At 32.8% G+C, this 21,099-nt stretch overlaps 5 protein-coding genes across 5 annotated transcripts; 3 read left to right on the top strand and 2 right to left on the bottom strand.

The window, feature by feature from the left end:
• The first annotated feature begins 11,283 nt into the window (after positions 1-11,283).
• On the top strand, positions 11,284-11,990 carry LOC139092510 (lysozyme c-1-like). The gene is made up of 3 exons (XM_070642931.1): positions 11,284-11,649; positions 11,719-11,790; positions 11,852-11,990. Exons 1-3 carry the CDS (start codon positions 11,367-11,369, stop codon positions 11,920-11,922), a joined length of 426 nt encoding a protein of 141 aa, XP_070499032.1. The 5' UTR covers positions 11,284-11,366; the 3' UTR covers positions 11,923-11,990.
• LOC139092508 (transcription factor grauzone-like) lies at positions 11,902-14,009 on the top strand. Its single transcript, XM_070642929.1, has 2 exons — positions 11,902-12,174; positions 12,236-14,009. Exons 1-2 carry the CDS (start codon positions 12,052-12,054, stop codon positions 13,994-13,996), a joined length of 1,884 nt encoding a protein of 627 aa, XP_070499030.1. The 5' UTR covers positions 11,902-12,051; the 3' UTR covers positions 13,997-14,009.
• A 2,210-nt stretch (positions 14,010-16,219) lies between these two features.
• Arpc5 (Actin-related protein 2/3 complex, subunit 5) lies at positions 16,220-17,027 on the bottom strand. Its single transcript, XM_070642930.1, has 2 exons — positions 16,917-17,027; positions 16,220-16,849 (listed from the first exon to the last, which is right to left on the bottom strand). Exon 2 carries the CDS (start codon positions 16,834-16,836, stop codon positions 16,384-16,386), a length of 453 nt encoding a protein of 150 aa, XP_070499031.1. The 5' UTR covers positions 16,837-16,849; positions 16,917-17,027; the 3' UTR covers positions 16,220-16,383.
• A 41-nt stretch (positions 17,028-17,068) lies between these two features.
• Prp38 (pre-mRNA processing factor 38) lies at positions 17,069-18,126 on the top strand. The gene has a single exon (XM_070642942.1). The coding sequence runs from the start codon at positions 17,142-17,144 to the stop codon at positions 18,036-18,038; it is 897 nt and encodes a 298-aa protein (XP_070499043.1). The 5' UTR covers positions 17,069-17,141; the 3' UTR covers positions 18,039-18,126.
• On the bottom strand, positions 18,035-20,871 carry LOC139092518 (putative sodium-coupled neutral amino acid transporter 10). Its single transcript, XM_070642941.1, has 4 exons — positions 20,713-20,871; positions 20,527-20,644; positions 18,947-20,463; positions 18,035-18,807 (listed from the first exon to the last, which is right to left on the bottom strand). Exons 1-4 carry the CDS (start codon positions 20,791-20,793, stop codon positions 18,136-18,138), a joined length of 2,388 nt encoding a protein of 795 aa, XP_070499042.1. The 5' UTR covers positions 20,794-20,871; the 3' UTR covers positions 18,035-18,135.
• Between the last annotated feature and the right edge of the window lie 228 nt (positions 20,872-21,099).

Genomic DNA, 21,099 nt, shown 5'->3' with positions numbered 1-21,099 from the left:
ATTTTGTGTACGAAATGTAAATACATTTAGGCAATTCCTCACTCCATAAATTCTAATAAAAATTTAATCATTTAAGAAAAGCAAGAAGAACAGAAGTCAAACATTGTCACGTGTATATAATTTAAAATTCAACACTTTATCTAAATGTAACATTGAATTGTCATCAAATCATTATTTGCCTCGTCCGTCGTACGTAATGCAAACAACAAATTTTATTTGCTCTTGAACACAATCGTTGACTATATATTCAAACTTTTATTTTTATCTATCTCGTGTCTGAAAATCCTCAACCCAATCAATTTTATTCTTTTGTCAGTTTCTTCATAGAAAAAAAATCTTTCGGCTGATTCCTATTGTTCAATTCTCATGCCTTTTTGCCATTTTCATCTCTTTACACAGAAAAAAAAATAAGAGATTGTAAGTACACACATCTATACATCCATCCGTACCGAAATGAGCACAAGACGATGAGTGTATTTTATTTGTTCATGATGGTACTGTGTGTGCCGTTCTGACTGCTATTTGGCTTATCAAATCAGTTATTGAATTGTGTGATATGAATAATTTATGATTATTCTCTCGAAAACATGGAACATTTCTTTTCCTTACACCCATGCATTGCTTCTTTTTTTCTTCATAACATTACAATTTTCCTGTTTTTTTCCTCGTCGTCACCTACATACACATATCGTTGAGGACTACGGATTTCTTTCCTTCTTCTTCTTTCTTCATTCTCGTGAATGGATGTATGAATGGTGTTTTTCATGTGGGTATATTATGTACATTGCATATGTTAAAGGCGAAAGACTCTTCTGTGCAACTTTTATTCTTATTTAAGGAGGTAAAAAATGTATGTATCTCCATAGTGGCTTGATAGCCCATAAACAACGACAAGATATTTTTAAGGTTCATTGAATTGGATAACTTGGAGCGCATTTAAGTTCTTTTTTTGAGACTTTTTTCCATTTCAGTTGATTTTATTTGGCATTAGATCCCTAAGTATGCAAGCTATTTATATGGAAATTAATATGAAAGTAGAAATGCAGACGAACTGCATTATTTGCTCTAAAAATAGGTCAAAACCCACAGTCACGGTACCGTCAGGGCAACTGATCGTTAATATGACAACTTAGCGGTAGGATGCCTTAGCAAACACACTGTGCTGTTCGGAATATTCTCTAATTTCTACTAAGAAACCAATTTTCACAGCAATTTTGACCCACTGACCTTCCAGTTAAAAATATTTAGGATCTATTAATTCATCATTTTATCAATAATATCAAAACAATTTCCTTTAACTTCCTCAATCCAAATCATTACAGAATACTGTCTACGATCCATAACTATGGAATCAATTTTGACGACTGATATCTTTTTGAGACACAAGACTTGATAAAAATAATATCTCATCGTTTCCGTGGAAATGTTTTGACGACTGATTTTTTTTCATCTGATGTTTCATGTACAGAAATGTATTTCATTGGAATTGAAATAATACTCAAGACATAAATATCTTCTTAAATGTTGATTGAAGTTCTGAAGTTTTTGAAAGGCATGTTTGAGGTTTTGAGTAAAAGAAGAAAATCTTTCATTTTCTTGTCTGATTTCGGGATGTTCATAAATGACGTTGATGTTGGCCTTGACGGCATGATGTTGCAAATTGAAATGAAACCTTACAATATCGTTCATCAATTTTTGAATTTCATCAAGGCCAACATCTTGTCGAGATACAATATGTCCAATTAAGGACAACAAGGACTAATATACTTCAGTGCCTCTATAAGCAAAGCAGAAATGTAAAAAGTCCAGGATCAAACTTCATTTGGCATGGAACTTGGATCAATTAGGGATTAAACTGTTCCCACATTTTTAGCCTTTTTGGTGTCATTTGCCTTCCATTCCTGCCTTATATGGAGGTGTCAGACTAGCCTACCACCATAACATTTGGACATTACTTAGGAATGGATATAATTGAAGTTTACAAAATTCCTTTGAAATGTCATTTCCGTCAAAATACCTCTAACTTAACCCGTTTTTTCGCGGAAAATTGCCAAAAAAAAGACAGCAGTAAACTCGTAAACCACCAAAAACTCGTAAATATGAATAAAAGACATTTTTTTTTGAAAGGCACAAAATAAATTTTTTTCAAGAAAAAAAAACGAGAGGAATGACAGCAAGAAGAGCAAGAAAAATATGTATGAATGCAATATAATAAAAAGTATGTTCATTCTGATAGAAGTTGATGTATGTATGTTATGAAATACAAAAGAATGCCTTGATAAAATATTCAAAACAACAAAATTTTTCGCCGAATTGGAGACGCTGCAAAATTTTTATATTTTTGACTGCCGCAAACAAAGTTACTCATAACTTTTGGTGATATTTTTGATGATTCGCGGAAGCAAAAATTTAAATGTTTGCTTGACTTAACTCGATTATGAATCGATTAAGAAGAGCTTTAATCAAGCATTAAATTTGTATCAAATTTGTGTTAGCGGAAGCAGCATAATAAATAAAGCTCAATTTTTCCCTTTTTTTCTCCAGCATTGAATTATGCTCAAAAGCCCATAAACTGATTTTTTTTCCCTTCCATAACTCGACACAAAATATTTTTCTTTAACTTTACTTTTTGCCGCATGCGAAAACATGCGTAGAATTTAATGATATGGCCTTATTCTTGTATACTCTACTCTACATTATAGAGTAAGATTTTTCATGCTTTCTGGCACACAAGAGAAACTTTCTTTTCCATCGTCAACAAGACCTCTGGAAAATATATGTATGCTTTACTATATAATTTTTTTGAATTTTCTACTCTCTTAGTCCTTCTCCATGAAAATCGCTTTTTGTCATGCGAAATCGACCACGAAAATTAAACAAATTTAGGTTTTCCTTTTTTTATTTTTATCCGTACGAAACTTTTTTTTTCGTTCATATTTTCTCTCCGTTAGTGCTGCTTCTATTCGAGAATAAAATCGTTCGAATGATTTTTATGGACAATTTTTTTTCAAAGACTTTTGCTTATGTTTTATAGCTGAATTTTTGGGAACATTGAGTATTCAGATTGGGTGGTTGAATGGACTTATTGGTAGAGTGAACCTACTTCCAACAGTGAAATAGCAGTGACCTAAATGGGAGAGAGTTGGCATTACGTACCAAAGGCTCTGGAATCAATCCCAGGTCACAGGCTTTCCCGAAATCTAATTGTATCTGGGTACATTGCAGTGCATATCAGGTCTTACGACCAGCTCGTATCCTTTCAATGTGCAAAGCTTACAAGTAGTTCGTTTTCCACTTTTAACTATAGCTCTAAAGGGTGATATACAGGGTGTAGCTAAAGCAGAAGCTGGACTGATTACAAAACTTAGACAGGGTTCAATCAAAGCTTAAACATCTGAATCACTAAATCTCTTATACCAAAATTATTCCATTGAAATCCCAAATGCTATAAAAGCTAAAATTATATTTAATTTTCAGCTTACAATCCCCAATATCCAATGCACTTGACTTTCGACTACGTATGTCCATTGACTCCCCCCTCCATAACAATAATATTCAGATATCATCTAATATTTATGCAATGAACATCCTCGAGAGGACTATTCATTCATTTATAATCTGAGAGTAAAATTGAATCAGATTTTCCCCAAAAAAAAAAGAATAAGAAAATCTCAATTGCTGTTTCATGATATTTTATGGATCAACGCTATTGCCATACAATTACGGTGACTTTTTTACTAATTTTTTTTTTCCTTTTTTTGTTTCTTATGCTCCCTGCCTTTTCGCATAGAAACGATCATAAATTGCAGACGAGAAAAGAAAGTGTAGCATGAATAAAAAAGAAAGTTTTCTAAGCTAGAGCAAAGAGCTCGCAACATAGATTCAGCTAATGGAAGAGTAAGAAGAAGGAAAAAAAAGGACTGAAGAAAATATTCTGTTCATCGCACCGGAAATCGCTCAAAACATGCTCGAATAAAAATAATTTTCTTTCTTCTATTACATCAAAAAAAGAAAAGTTCGGGTACAGTGGAACTGACTGACTGAATGAATGTGAAAAAAAGGGAATAAGAAACGAAATGAAATGAAATGAAATTTTCCCTCGTATACGAATTAATGTCTTCTCGCATCACAATTTTTGCGTGCACAAAAGGAATAGAAATTCTCATCATCGTTTGCCTTTTTTTTTACACGTTACCGCACTCGTTCGTGAATCGCTTGTAATTTGATTGAAGAAATAGTGAGAGGTATTTTTATTTCTCTTCTCTTTCTACTGTCAGCACTGCTACATTCACTAGGGATGATGGAATTTTTTTCCTTAACAATATGTGTTGCGTTTCAAACAGGAATAAAGAGATGTTATTTCATAATTGGCTCAGGGTTGGGAAGTGAGTTGGGAGATTTAGTGGGGAAAACTGTTCTGACTATACTTCGCGGCACACGACTGTACAGTGGTGTTATCTCGTTTTAAGGAATTTAAAATAGATTCTAGTGCCAAATGTTAACATGCAGAAGTCCACACGCCACACGACGTAGAAAATGTACAAAAACTTGAGTCTGGCAGATGCCAACTTAACGTGTGGACATAATGTATGATCAAACAAGATGAAGAAGTCAGATTCAAGGTCTTTTACTGTAGCCTAAGATCTTTATAGAAACAGTAAGTAACTAGTTAGGATAAACCCGAGACACCATCTTCAGACATCCTTCACACTATGACTCAGTTTACTATCTAACCACCAATTTCAAACTTTTAAGCCAATAACAACCCTGCATTCCTTACATTCCCTAAAAAATATTAATGGATTCTTGTATAATCCTATGGATGAGAATTTATCGTACATGTTCAATACCTTGCCTACATTTATTCACAGGATTAGTGTTTATCTTTTTCCTTTTTTCCCTTTAAACATTGTCATCGTCATTGTCATTACCGTTATTATTTGGGGAGGGATCCATGAAATTTTTTCTGCGTGTAATGTCTAATTGAAGGAATTTTTTTATGAAATGCTTATGAAAATTTTCTCACATCTTTTTTTAATGTGACGTAAAAATTATTTTTCCAGCGTACAGCACACAGCACACAATAAAAAAATGTTCATTCCATTAACAAGACTTAAGTTGTTATCGTATTATGAGTGAGCAGATCCATCATTGAAAGTTTAAACTTTTGCCATTTTGAAATTTAATTAGTCAAAAATTTATGTCGGAAGAGGCGAACAGTATAAAAATTAAATCCCATTAATCCTTCATCACATTAAGCATTAATTAAAAGTTCTTCTTATTACACGTACTTACATATGCATATGTTATGAGCAATTTTCATTGAGTAAATGTTATGTGTATGAACATTCATTAGCTGATTTATGATAATATCCGTTAGTCTGGAAAATTTTGATTTTGTATTCAGTAATCGTGCATATGTGAGGATTTACATAATTTTTAATTTAAAATTTTATCTGAAATTTTCCATAAGCTATTAATCACATAATTGAATGGCTCTGCATTCAGGTCTATTTTTGGGAACAATAAAAGCTAGCCTACCCAATTGACTGATATGCTGAGCAATGTAAAATCAGTCATAAGAAACCTATCTACCAGAAATTTGAACTTCAAGTGACTTCTAAGTCCTTGTCACATGAAATATACACAAATTGTAAATAAGCATGTCATTCACATTCCCAATTCGATTTCCGTTCCTTCCTTAACATTTAAAAAATACCAAACTCTTTGAAATATCAATTCCAGCACATTCTGAATCTCAAATCTCAAAAACTAACTGATTAATTGTTAACTGCAGTTTCAAGCTACTTGAACTAATTATTACTGCTTATAACATCCCTTTATGAGTTTGTCTTTGATAATCAAAAGACTGACTTCAAGTATACATATTCCAGATTTTTCAAAGAATAACTGCTCAACTTGCTTAAGCTAAATCTTCCTCAATGCTTTTATGGTTTTCCTTTAAAACTTTTAATATTCAAAAGCACACACTTAAGCGCTTCTCTTTGATTATAACATGATACTCAAAAGAAGAAATCATACAGAAGATAGAAGAATGAATGAAATTACACGAAAGGAGGAAGATGAAAGCACAAAACATGGTAATGATTCCGGTACATTCTTATTTTTCCTATTTCTCGTCTCGCTCATTTCTTTTCCCATACGCACGTTGTGACATCCTTCTCGTATGTATAATATGGAAATATACATATAAATCTGTTCATGATAAATTAACTTCTACATGATTCACATACGCACATACGCACACATTTTATTTTTTTTTTTCTTCTTCTGTTACTGCCATATGATCTTATTCTTTTGCTTGCTTTAACTTTGATTCAATCTTATTTACCTCCCCTAACTCATACCTATGTCTATACGTTTTTATATATGAAATTGTGTGTAACACCCCGCAAGCATTCGCAATATTCACAGTGTGAGCGGAACTCTTCCGCTAACGTCAGTTGAATGAAAATGTAACTGAGAGGAGAAAAAAGAATTTACGGAAATAAAATGTGGGAAAATTAAAATGTGTGTGACATCCTTGGTTGTTTGTTTGCTAGCTACAATCATCATTCCATCTCCCCACTTTCCATCTCTTATTTTATGTAGTTCAGGAAAAATCATTTTCATTTTATTGTATTCATCATTGCAGGAAGCGACATAGAAATATGAGGTACAGGTACACATAATATGCTTCTTTTTTTTTGTGAAACATAATGTTCGTATCAACCTTTTTTCCTGCTTCCATATCATATTCCATAGGTGAAAATTGATGTTGGCATATATTGAATGTGACGAGGCATTGTGTACATCTATGAATATTTTTCACATTTTAAAAAAGTTACACACATATTGGGAAATTGCTAGGATGTCTGGTGTTTTGAGAATGTTTTTTTAGTTGTGGTAGGAATTTATTAAAAGTTTTTTTGATGGGGAAATGAGGTTGGAATTCTATTTTTTTGTGCATTGTTTTTATGGAATTTTTGGTAGATAAAAATTAAATTTAGATTGAATTTTTCGTAGTTTTTTAAGCTCATACAAGGACAGAGTTACATAATTCATTACTAGACTAGGATTATAGCTTGAAGGCAGTTCCGAAACTTCATTTCTAGTTGTTAATGTTTTGAGAATAAATCAACGGTCATTTAATATTTAAATTGTATTATATTGTAGTTGATTTCCCCTTTATCAATGTTGCCAACCCCTTTCATGTAAATATTTAGTTTGTTTTCAATCTTCAAACAATAAACATCATTTAATATTTAAAGTAAGTTCATTGTTCCATTGATGTGCAGAATTTAATTAGCTTTAGTGATAAAATCATGCTAATTATCTTCTACATTGAATAAATCATTCATTAATGAGAAGAATAACAATTTATTGATAAAAATTATTATTATCTCAGGTAAGATTTTAAAGTCTGGACTAAACTTCAGCTTTAAACCCTAAAATCACCTATTCATGTGAATTTTCCCAAAATAAAAATTTGTGAGCCACAATAAAAATTATCATGTAATAAAATAACATAATTTCCGCAATAATTTAACAACTTTTCCAGTTCAACATACCTGAAATGATAATCCAATGCGAAATCATTGTGATCCAACGATTATTCAAATTGAAATTGTGTATTTCCATATTTATGGATCTTCCTGCGACCATAAATCATTCACTGAATGTGTATATAATATTTATTTGAATTATATTTTGTTGCTCCTCTTTTGTTACTGAATATAAGGGGATGTATGTAGCTTCTTCTTCTTTAAAATATTCACGCACTTTTACACAATACACAAAATTTATGTTATTTAATATTTATTTTGAATGATATTTCGGTTAACACTAAATTTTTATTAGCCTACTAAGTTTTTTTTATATCTAAAATCACTTTCTATGAGGAAATAAAAATTCAATTAATTTTTTTCACCTCTTTTTCAAATTTAATTTTTTTGGGGTTCTTGAACACTGACCCTACCACACACTTTATTATAATATCCTATAAGTCAGTAATAAAGGATGAAGAAGGGAAAATGGCTTTTTCGTGCAAAAGACCAATTTTTATCGTCTAAGGATAGCTTCCTCCGTCTATCCAATTTTCTCGTGTGTTTATTCAAATTCCGAATAAAAAAACAAAAGGCAAGAAAAGTTTTTGTTGGACACACGGAGAAAAATTGAGGGATTTTTTTTATTTTTTTGTGTCTGAAATGTGTTTAGGGAAATTTGTATGGATATGAGATAGAAGACGATAGAGAAAGATATTGGGCAGTAAAGGAAAAATAATTTGCCTTAATCACTGACCCGAGCAACCATTCCTTGCCTTTCTATTTTTTTTCCTCCAACGAAGATTGGAAGGAAGGAAATAAAGCACAGCACACAAAAAAAAATCTCTTAAGGTTTTAAGGAAAGAGAAATCACACTTGTACTGTCTCAATGTCCTTTTGTTAAGCTTATCATTCGTTATCTGCTCACTATGCCTTCTTCTTTTAAATCACTCAGCACAAATTGTGTAATTTTTCTTCTCTTTTGTTCCTACACATACACAATAATTATTGCGGAAAAAAATTAATCAGCAGGAACAAGAACTTTATCACTCAATTCTTCTCTTTGTATGCTGTTTATGACACCATACAACCGCTCATTTACTTAATTAATTGGCTGATATTCATTACAATTAATTTCTATTATTTTAAATTACACACTTTACATTCACTCAAGCACACATTCCATTCGTAAGACATACGACGTTATGTATGTTGTTGATGATTTTTGATGAGGTTTTCCTACTTTTTTTTTGTGGGATTATTTTCACTTGACGTGCATGTCTTTTTCTTAGGGGTTAATTAAGATTATTCATCGTCACAAATATTATTATTTTTACTGTGGGTGCTTTGGCCACAAATTCTAATTCAAGGATATAATTGTGTTACTTTAATGTGAATACATATTTTTTGGTCTCACTCACTCACTCTCTTCCTTTATATTCGTGCAACTAGCAATTTTCATGTAATCCGCTTTTTTCGGTTATTAATACGCACACTATACACACAATGTAAATGTTAAGGTTGTAGACGAGGAGTTAAAAAAAAAGCACTAAAACTCACACTTTCCGTACAGAGAAATACAAAACAAAAAAAAGTATACAGTCTCTAGATTTTTTGACTGGTTTCGTTGTTTATTTTTTCCGTTTTAATTAGCAATTATCAGGAGAAAATTTATATCGCTAACCTATACCTTGGCTAAGGCTTAAAATAATTTTTTTTAGCTGCTGCAGAACGCGGGAAAAATTATGATTTTTAATCACATCATGTTCACATTAATGCCGCGCTGTTTCCTTGCCATTTAACTTTAATTCTATACCATTTCGTATCGTTTTGCTTTTTCCTTATTTCTTGTGCTGTGTTGCTGGTTGCGGCAAATTTTTTTTTTTATTTTACTTTACGCGCTATCGCTGCTTACTTTTAATGTATGCTATACACTTTTTATTTTTTTTGGGTCTCTTATTCTCTGTTCGTTCCTTCTTGTCAAGTAAACGCAAAAATTTGTTATGCAATTATTGGTGTGGAAATTTTTCACTTTTTTACATTCTCTTGAAATTGCTATACAGCACCAGAGACCTATATTGAATATCCGTACACAATGGTATTCACTCAATAACGTGTTCACGTTCTTTATTTAATTTTATTTAAATCGATTTGACATTTTATCCTTATCTGATTTTTATCGACAAACACAAAATTATTTTTTTTTTGTTCCTTTATACTTTTCGTGCTTGAGATTCAGTCAGGCTTGAATTCCGCCGCGTTTAAAATTTAACAATAATTCGCAAATGAATTTAATTTTCAATCAAAGGAATCACCGGACGACTTCTTCTGAGAACTTGTCTTTAAATATTTATCAGATGATCAAATTCCGTTCCTTTTTTTTCAATTTGATTTTCTTTTTATTTTTGTTACTTTTTTTTTCTATGCCTTCACGAACTTTTGACGTGAAATTTTTTTAGTCCTTTGCTTATGAGAAACAATAGATGTACTATCAGATTTAAAATCGGACGAACAGTTTCCTATCGAATCAGTGTAGATTTGTTTTGAGAGAGATTTCCAGACTACTTTCCAATTTCCAAATATTCATCCCTTCTACTCGGATTATTTTGCGCATGGCTAATGCACATGTGATAAAATATCAACAAATGAAACTAATTTGTGTGCTGATTCTCTCATTTTTCTTTGTTTTGATTGGGGTGGAAGAGAGTAATGGAACCTTACAAATGTTATTATTATGAAACATTTGAGCGGTTCTTCTGAGATTGCAATTGTAACTCATTAATATTCTTATCACTACTTATTTGCTATGTTTTCTTTGGGCATAAATTAAGAAAAAATAATTTGAATAAAAATAAAGCAGAAGTAAATAAAAAATCCCCGTGATTGTGAATTTTTTAGCTGATTTTATGGAGGCTTGGGGTTACTTTGGTGTCAGTTTGGACTCTTTGTGCAAATTTAACAAAGTAGGATTTGAAGATAATATTCACTTAGCTCTACCGTTGGAGTCTCACTTAAATCGACCGTAAGGATTTCACTTGCTCGACCGATATTCTCACTCAGCTCGACCTTAAAAGTCTCACTCAGCTCGACCTTAAGAAGTCTCGCTCAGCTCGACCTTAAGAAGTCTCAATTAGCTCGACCTTAAGAAGTCTCACTCAGCTCGAACCTAACAAGTCTCACTCAGCTCGACTCTAAGAAGTATTACTCAGCTCGACCTTAAGAAGTCTCGCTCAGCTCGACCTTAAGAAGTCTCGCTCAGCTCGACCTTAAGAAATCTCACTCAGCTCGACCGGAACGAGCCTTACTCAGTTCGACCGATACGAGTCTCACTCAGCTCGACCTTAAGAAGTCTCACTCAGCTCGACCTTAAGAAGTCTCGCTCAGCTCGACCTTAAGAAGTCTCACTCAGCTCGACCTTAAGAGTCTCACTTAGCTCGACCGTTACGAGTCTCACTCAGCTCGACCGTTACGAGTCTCACTCAGCTCGACCGTAACGAGTCTCACTCAGCTCGACCGTAACGAGTCTCACTCAGTCTCACTTTCGGCTCACTCAGCTCGACCGATCTCACTCAGCTCGAACTAATTTGAAACAGACAATTCAAAACAAACAATTAAAACTGCTGTTTTTTGCATGCGTCTTAGTCTATCATATAAATTTACTTATAAAACATTCATTACTCTTTTCCATTCCTTTATCAGCGACATTCATTTGAGTATAAAATGAGTGAGAACTTTAATGTCTGTATTCAGTATTCATTAAAGCATTAACATACGCCAGAGGAACTGCCTGAAAAAGAATAAAGAAACAAAATATAATCAAAAATGAAATTATTAATTCTATCAATTTTAATTTTTGCGACAAGCAATCAAATAAACGCAAAAATCTACACAAAGTGTGAGCTTGCACGAAAGCTTGATGGGACATTTTCACGCAACAAACTGCCAGATTGGATGTGCCTGGTTAAACATGAGAGTTCATATAATTCAAGGACGAAAGGACCTAAAAACAAGAATGGATCGTATGACTATGGAATATTTCAAATAAATGATAAATATTGGTGTAAAGTAGGCAGCGCAGGTGGAGATTGTAATATTGATTGTGGCAGTAAGGATTAAGTCAGATTATTTTCTATTGTCATCATGTAATTAATTTTTTTGTGTCTTGTTACCATAGAATTCCTTAATGACGATATAACAGACGATATCACATGTGCAAAGAAGATTTTCAATCGACATGGATTTGAAGGTACGATTTTTTGTATTATTCCATTTTTTCATCAATTACAATTTTTTTTATTTATATGCAGCATGGTATGGATGGAAAAATAACTGCAAAGGAAAGTCTTTAGATGCTTATTCTGTTACTGAGTGCTTTTAAATTGAATCTCATTTTAACGGGTTTTTCAAATTTGAATGAATTTTATTGAACCTTTGTACCCCTTTGTATTGTTGAAAAATAAAGATTCTTGAATTTAAATTTTTTTATAAATTATGAAACAAATCAATCATGGTAAACTGTGTACTGTGTTTTAATGAGGCTAGTGACGGTGAACTAACAAGTGTAACTGAAAGAATCAGTGATTCAAAGACATTAGACCAAGCAATTCGAGAAAATATTGAATGTTCATTTGTAAGTTGTAAAAATGTAAATAAACAAATTTGGAACTGACAAATTTCTCCTTATTTCACAGCTTATACTCAAGAACAATGAATCTAATCAACAAGTATGCTCAACATGTTTTAATTGCTTCAAATCCTTTTATGATCTTCTGTCTCGTGTCCGAAATAATTATATTATTGCAAAAGTCAAGGATGAACAAATAGATACATTCCCAATTAATTTTTGTGAAATAACAGAACCAGAAGAAAATAATATTTTTGACCCAGAAATTGTTAAATATGATCCAGCCATAGAATTGCGTGATTGTGAGGTGAAAATTGAGAGATTTGATAAAACTTCCGAGGTTGAAAAAGAAGTCAGTCATAATAATACTCAAAAGGATAGCATAGATGAAAGTGACTTTGAATGGGAATTGGATGAATCGATAAAGCAAAGTTGGGAAGTTGCGAAAAAGAAAAATGAAGAAAAAACACTTAGAGACGAGATTAAAGTTTCGGACATAAAGGCAAAGAAGAGAAAATTTGAGAGCAACAGTGATGAAACTGACGATGCCAATTTAACAGCTGAGGAAAGAAGACAAAAGGCTCAAACTTATGTGAGATACATTCGTCAATGTGATCTTACCCCAGAGATTTTAGCATCTAAACAGAAATTTGTTGTGATAGACGGAATTGAGTATAAAGTTCCAAGAAGACCACTTAAATCTTGGAAGGAACCAAAGGAGAAAAAGTTGGAAAAAGAACAACAAAATGTTAATAAACGTCCACACAGATCTCATGACCCGGAAGGTGAGGAGAAAATTAGGAATTTTGTGGAAGTCAAATGTCACATTTGCGACGAGAAATTTGATGCATTTTGGAGAATTCGGAAGCACTTTAAACATTTCCATCCAGACGAAAAAGGCTATCTTATGTGCTGCAATAGAAAGTTCACAAGAAGATATGCACTTCTTGATCATATTGAGTGGCATGATAGATCAAAAGTTCATTGCTGTGAGACGTGTGGCAAGGAATATAAAACGAAGAAAATCTTACAGCAACATGTCAACATCGTTCATCTAAAACTAGTACCTAATTATGAATTTATGTGCACACAATGTGGTAAAATATTCAAAACTAGCAGTGCATTGAATACTCATATAAATGTCATGCATAAAGAAGGTGACGGTAGAACATTTGAATGCTTCGTTTGTCATCGAGAGTCATTTAAAAACGAGTACACACTTCAACGACACATGAAATATCTTCATGATCCCGATAGTCCAAAATATAAAACGACAATTTGTCACATTTGTTCAGCCATACTTAAAGTCGTGTCAATGAAACATCACATGCAAGCAAAACATTCAAATGAGATCAAAGAAAAAGTGAAATGTGAAATTTGTGAGCATTGGATTGTAAAGACATCTATGAAGCAGCACATGGAAAAGCATAAAAATAATACTGGAGCGGAATGTGATGTTTGTGGTAAATTCTTTAAATCCAAATTGAGCGTCTACAAGCATAAAACTATCGTGCATTCAACTAATTACAAATTTCAATGTAGCTACTGTGATAAAAAGTTCCATCGAGAAGTGAAAATGAAAGAACATATAGCTGTGCGACATACACGAGACTTTCCATTCAAATGTCGTGTTGATGGTTGTGGACGAGAATTTCGTGCTGAGGCTAATTGGAAAATTCATGAGAAAAAGGCTCATCCTGAAGAATATGACAAGTATTTTAAGCCACATTATTTGAGAAGTCCGACACATCCATTTCCTGATGATTGTTCCAGTAATAATGTAGATCGAAATGAATTTCCACAAAGCTTACAGGCTTTGAATCTATAATAAGTTATGTTAAATGAATAAATTTTAATTTTAATGATTTTAAGTTTTATTCAAACTGTTTTACATGTTCAGCATATAGCTATAACCTCTGATTAACCACATTTTTGACACAAGAAAGTGTTAACAAAGTTAGTTCCAGGAATGTCATTGAATCCAACGCGCTGTTCCTTTCTATGCTTTCCAATACTTAAATACCATTCAATTCCTCCATTTGTGTCAGGTTGTGTTGGAAGCCAAGGCATAACAAAGTCAATCTTTTCTCCAGAATCAATCCAATACCATTCAGTTGACGAACGTGCAGCTAAAGCGACTCCATTGATGAAAATCCACAGATTATCCCTTTGGCCTAAATCGGCATTTCGTTCAACAACTGTAATGACTGCATTGGCTTCTGCAAGTGTCTTAAATGACGCTAACTCTAAATTATATGATTGACAGATTGCTTTAGCTTCCATCCATGTAGCAGTCATGGATATTGGATAGACGAATGTCTTTTTATAATGATTTCCACACTTGTCAATGCCTTGAAAAGTTGCAAGAACTTTGAAAACCGGACCGTTGGCAAGTTGTCTGGCAGGACAGTATGGACCACATCTGCTGATTAATTGAGTGGATACATGCGTGGTTAAAAATATTAAAATTGCACAAAATGATATTAATTTAAGATACATCCTGCAAACTGATATTGATGATTGTCACTGAAACAGACATGATTATTACTTAATTTATATATACAGTATTTCAGATGCCTGTTCAGATGTTTTTCACATTAAAACGTAATATTGGAACGGGGAAGTACTGTATGAATTCCTTGTCAAAGCGGTCTTTTTGAATATGTTATGCAATATGAATGTGGCGGTCTGAAATTAAGTGATCCTCAATTGTAGCGTACTCTTAATGATGAGATGTTGTACAGTAGCATGAAAAATTAAGATGCATAGCTATAACTTTAGGAATCAATAAACATCCCATGTATCTTAATGAGTCAAAGTGAGAATGGTATATGGATAAGACTTCCTAAGTAAACTGACTAATTGATCTGTTCAGTCATTGTCATGCTAATCCTAAACGTAAACATAAATATGAAGTTATTAATAATTTTATGGCGTGACTTTATTGCTTTCTATAAACCTGATCAAATATTTTCCACATTTTTTTTTTGTATCTATCGTACTTTATACAAGAATAGTAATTTCTCGGAAATACCTATCTACTGAGCCAAAATAAAACTGTTTAAATAACTGTTTAATTACAATTTATTGTGCAGATCATTTTACCGCACAGAACATTCTTTAAACCACACATAACATTATGAAATACATCAATCTCTTAAGAAAGTGCATAATCGTCGCTACAACTCTTGATGTATTTCAATTTTCGTCCTTTACAACATGTGTCATTCTGTAACGGTCACAAAAAATTCAAATTTTTATAGTTTCAAAAAATAAACCCAGAATTAATCGCAGGATTTATTTTAAATCCATCTTTTTGTAAATAAACAATTTTTTCTCATCTAAGAAGTTTAATTAAATAATTCATAAATGGAGCCACGATCAAGATCAAAATCCCCCAGGCCAAGATCTCCAGCATCAAGGCGAGCAGCAGCTGTCAGAAAATTACGTAGAATGAAGTGAGTTTTGATAATATTTTAATTAAATTTCATAAAATTATGTTTTCTTAATTATTTTAGTGAGGAACAGCTAAAAGCAGCACTCCTAAAGAAGAAAGAATGTAATGCAAAGGCACAAAAAGTCGTAGAGAAGCTAATTGATCCAATAGAAGATGAGAAAATGATGCTTGACATGGTAAATTTATCAAAGATCCAACGAAACATCCAGAAGTCAACTAATTCTATTTATTTCAGCTTGCAGACATAAATCAGGAACATTACCAAGATATTGTAGAAGAGAGGGCAATAGAGAAACTTTGCGGATATCCATTATGTAAAGAACCGATAAAAGAGTAAGTTTAACGATGATCCAGTGAAAAAGAACCAGTCACTAATAAAACTAAGTTTTAGGGTACCAAAACAGCAGTTCCACATCTCATCAGCTACAAAAACAGTGTATGACTTAACAGAGCGAAAGAATTTTTGTAGTGGAACCTGTCTAAAAAGATCCAATTTCCTTAAATCTCAACTACTGACTAGTCCTTTATGGATGCGTGATCAAGAGGATATTCCGGAATTTAAGTTACTTTCATTAAATGACAAATAAAATAAAATAAGTTTATTAAGAAAAATGATTTTAATACTTTATTTAAAATGGATATTTGTTCATTATATTCAGCATAAATTCAATGGGATAAGAATAAAGAGAGTGCCTGCTAGGTACTCATAAACTTACAAAGTCAAGGATATAAAAAATGAACAGTACATTGGCAACTTTTTATGCTCTCGCTGTATCAGACAATACTCTAACAATAGAACCGACACCAGCTCTTGCAAACACCTTCTCATGCCATTGAAGTAAATGTCCACTGGAACCGTCTTGTGGGAATTCAAAGCCTCGATAAATGTATTTCATTAATGTATCAATGGTTTCAGGATCAAGAATATCCAATGCACTATCAATTTGTGATGGCTTAATAGATAGTAGGACACGTAAAGTGATCTGAAGTGCTTGTTCCTTAACTTGCTGATTCTTACTGAATAATGGGGCGTTTTCCAAACAAATTTTTAGTGCATCACAATTCTTCTGTGTTAATAGCAGTTGATTGATCTCATTTTCATCAATTCCTCCTAACTGCTGGTTCTCTTGCTCATCATCCTTAAAATTGTCTTCATTGTATTGGTCGACGTCAATTTTTCGAAAAGCCGAACTGGATGTATTTTTGGCCATTTCTGATTTTTATCTGTAAATTGGATGTATATCAATGATTATTAATGGTTAATCATTAGCTGTTATGCTGGTTGACTAACCTAATCACAATTTAATAGATTGCACAGTGCTTTTAAGCTAGAAAATTAATTTTTCAATTTTTATCAATTTTCCTTTATTTTTATAGCAGTATGAGTAACGTTACAGCAGTTTATAGCAATTGAAATTTATAGCAGTTTTTTGTTTACATTTTTTTGCTGCTAAACGTTTGAAAATTAAAAACTTAATTTAACTAGTGAAGTGCAGCAGATAAAAATAATTTAATCATGGCAAACAGAACACTAAAGGACGCCAAAAACATCCACGGAACTAATCCTCAGTATCTCATTGAGAAAATCATCAGATCGAGAATTTATGATTCACAATATTGGAAAGAAAGCTGTTTTGCACTTACAGCGGAATTGATGGTTGATAAAGCAATGGAATTACGATTCATAGGCGGTGTTTTTGGTGGAAACATTAAACCGACACCATTTATTTGTCTAGTTTTAAAGTTTCTACAGATCCAGCCAGAAAAAGACATTGTTATTGAATTCATCAAGAATGAGGAGTTTAAGTATGTCCGTGCATTAGGAGCATTTTATTTAAGACTCACTGCATCAGCTGTTGATTGCTACAAATACCTTGAACCACTTTACAATGATTATCGAAAGTTAAGACGACAGAATCGAATGGGACATTATGAAATTGTTCACATGGATGAGTTTATTGACGAATTATTGAGAGAGGAACGTGTATGCGATGTAATCCTGCCAAGAATCCAAAAGAGAAGTGTTTTAGAAGAAAGTGGTGAGCTGGATCCGAAAGTTTCCCTCCTTGATGATGATTTGGATCAAGAAGTAATGACAGACGATGAGGATACTGAGAAAATTAGTGAGCCACCAAAACACAGCAGCAGTAAACATACATCCTCATCAGATCACCGAAGAAGAAGTCGCTCTCGATCAACATCCCGTGAAAAATACAAGAAATCCAAGGATCGCAAAAGAGACGAGTCACCGCTCCGTAAAAAGTACCGAGAGGAACGACGTGAACGAAAACGATCGCCAAATCGTGACAGAAGACGTTCGAGATCCCGTTCAAATGAACGATCGAGGAATTATGACGACCGTTATCACCACAAACGTGACAGAAGTTACGAAAGAGACAGACGACGATATTAAGCATTTCTGGTCACAAATTTTTCATTTTTTATTCAAAATATTCTCAACTATCACAATAAAATAAATATGCAGACATTTAAAACTGGAACTTTGATTTTTAGTCATCACTAGCTGCATCGTTTACAGCTTTTAAATCACGACTAATTATAGACTTTAATTGGAGGTCAATTGGATTGGATTTTAGTAAATCGTCGAGACTGTCAGTGTCTCGTTTCTTTCTCATTTCATTCTTGAGGTCTTCATGGATTTCATCTAAATTTTCATGAGAACCTTCAACCTTTTTCGGGACGTCCTCAATATGCTTTTCAGATTCTATTGGCTTTTTATCGTCAATCTGTTGATCAGACTTTTCCTCTGGAAGTTTATCAGATTTTTCATGCTTTTCATTCTCAACATGCTTATTGCTATCCTTTTCAACCGATATGCTTAAATTGTGCTTTTTTTCTTCCATCATTTTCTCACCGACGCGATAAGAAAGTGGTTCTTGATCCTTAATCAGTCTAACAATAGGATCCATTCGTTGTTGATCACTTTGGATCGTTTCTAGTGGAGTGTCGTTAATTTTGTCAATTTTATCAACATCTTTTACATTCGATGTGTTCAAGTCTTTATCCTTATGCTGTTCTTCAGCACTATTCGATTCTTTTTTCAAGTCTTCTGACTTCAGTACGGGTTCTTGCTGTTGAATTGGTTCTTTTTGGATGACTTCAGGACTATCTTGCTTGACCTCATTGTGTTCATGTTCATCCACGTCGCTATGCTTTTCAATCTATTAAAAAAGTTTTAAAATACCGTTAAAAATTTAAATTCTACAAAACCGATAAAATTCAAATTTTACAAAACCGTTGAAATTTCAAATTTTACAAAACTGTTAAAAATTCAAATTTTACAAAACTGTTAAAACTTACAGGAACTGGTTTTTTGGCATCCTCCTTACCATCAATCGATTGCTTTTCAATTTTATCAACCTTTTCAGCAATTTCATCAAACTTCTTAAGCACAAGTTGCTGTGTTTCTTGATTCTGTTTGACAAGTTCATGTTTCATTTCAAGAACTTCCTTCTCTAGTTTGTCTTTTGATGCCTTCAGTTCTTTGATTTCGTTGTCTTTCTCTTTTATTTCTTCCTCTGGATTTTTGACAGGTTCTAGTGGAGGTTTTTGGATATCCGCAGCAATTTCCTGTTCCTCTTTTCTGATTCCATCCTCAGAAATTTTCACTTCTTCTTCAACTTTCTTAACATCAGGAACTGTTGCTGGTTTTTGAATTGTTTCTTCGCTGATGTTCTTAATTGGAACAAGTGGAACTATTGGAACATCCTTAGCAATCACAGGCTGATCATTTTGGAATCTTTGAATATCTTTTGGATGTAATAGTGGAGCTGGCTCATTTGGAATTCTTAAAACAGGAACTTTAACTTCAATATGACTACCAGACTTGGCAGTATCCAATGCACTTAAGTTTGAGTAAGTACCAAGAATCATAATTATGAATCCAACAACAATAATGACTTGTGCAATGACTTTCTCACTTGTATGTCTCTGCATGATTTTATAGAAGCAAATGGCTGGGAATATCATGCAGATAAGGACACCAATTGTAGATCCAACAAATCCAATTACAACTTCCACAGATGGAATTAAAATGCCAACAATCATTGTGGATATAATGATGAAAATTGTCAATGGCTTGTACTTGGATTCTGGGACATAAGGTGAAATTTCTGAATGATGAACTTTCCTATAAATTAATGATGCCAATGATGTTCTGCATGGAAAAATGACAAGTGGAAAGCTGCATGCAAGGGACATGATAAATCCAAGTGTAATAATATCAGTTGAAAATGACGGCGTGAAGTTCAGTAAGACATTTCCAGACAATGTTTGATTATAAAATGCCACATATCCGAAAAATCCAATGACTGTGTACACAACTAAACAAATATTAGTGGCATGAAAGATGTTTTGTCGGATCCGATCGAAACTCGTTATGTTCTCGTACACTTCAAATAACTGCATTTGACATGACATTGCCATGCTGAATATAGGCAGGCAAACCAGAATATTTGAAAAATTCCATAGTTCGATGTTTGATGACCAGTTGTCGTCATTCTTAAATCTTGAAAATGACTCAAGTATTGTTTTAAGTGTTAAAATTATGTAAAATCCAATTGATGCTTTACATACAAATGACAATGACTGTATGTTCTTGAGAAATGATAATGGTATGATGAAAAAAATTGTTATAGCAATAATCAGCCAGTTCCGTAGTGCATAATGATTGTAATTTTGCAAATTAAACAGTTTTTGGACTAAAAGAGGGCAGAGATCACCGATGACAACAAAAAATGCTATACAAGTGCCCATTAAAAATCCTATAATTGATATCTCGACAAGAGTCTTTCCACTATTACCAAATACATAGAATCCTATAGAATCAATCAAATGGAATTAATTAAGATGACGTATTGAACTAATTACACTGAATTTACCTAGTAACTCCATATTTTTCCTTCTCGTCACTATACTGGCTTTGATTAAATAATGACAACATTTTCTTGTTATAATTGTACTTAATATAAGTAAGAGGATAGATAAAATTACACCACACTGTTAATTAAAGTAGAAAATTAGAAAAATCTCAAAAAATTTGCGGCAATTTTATTAATTTTACTTACTTTTGCAAAACAATATGGCATTGCCAATATTGAAGTTCCTATTATAGAATTCGCAAGTGTTTGAACATCATTACTCGACATTTTTGTCTCATTTGACTGTGTAAAATAATTAAAATTAAGAATTTTCCAAAACTAACACGTATTTATGTTTTTCCTTTTGTTTACTTCAATTGCTTAGTTTTATAATTCGGCTACTTTGTCTGTCCATGCTGAGAAATTTTGATAACTTACATCAATATTCCAAAAGCTAGGGCAAGAATTAATTTATTTCAAGATAATTAAGACATTAGTGCCTAGATTAGACTTAATAAAACTGGAAAATTAAGAAGAGAATATACCATTTTTCATCATGTTTGACGGGATTGCACAATTTGTAAGCTGCAATAA

Source organism: Chironomus tepperi, unplaced genomic scaffold (assembly GCF_022539635.2).
Source record: "Chironomus tepperi strain 1889 unplaced genomic scaffold, CSIRO-AGI_Ctep_v1 contig_305, whole genome shotgun sequence".
In the NCBI taxonomy this organism is placed as follows: domain Eukaryota; kingdom Metazoa; phylum Arthropoda; class Insecta; order Diptera; family Chironomidae; genus Chironomus; species Chironomus tepperi.
Note: the sequence above shows the minus strand (reverse complement) of the source record. Positions and strands in the feature narration are given on the sequence as shown.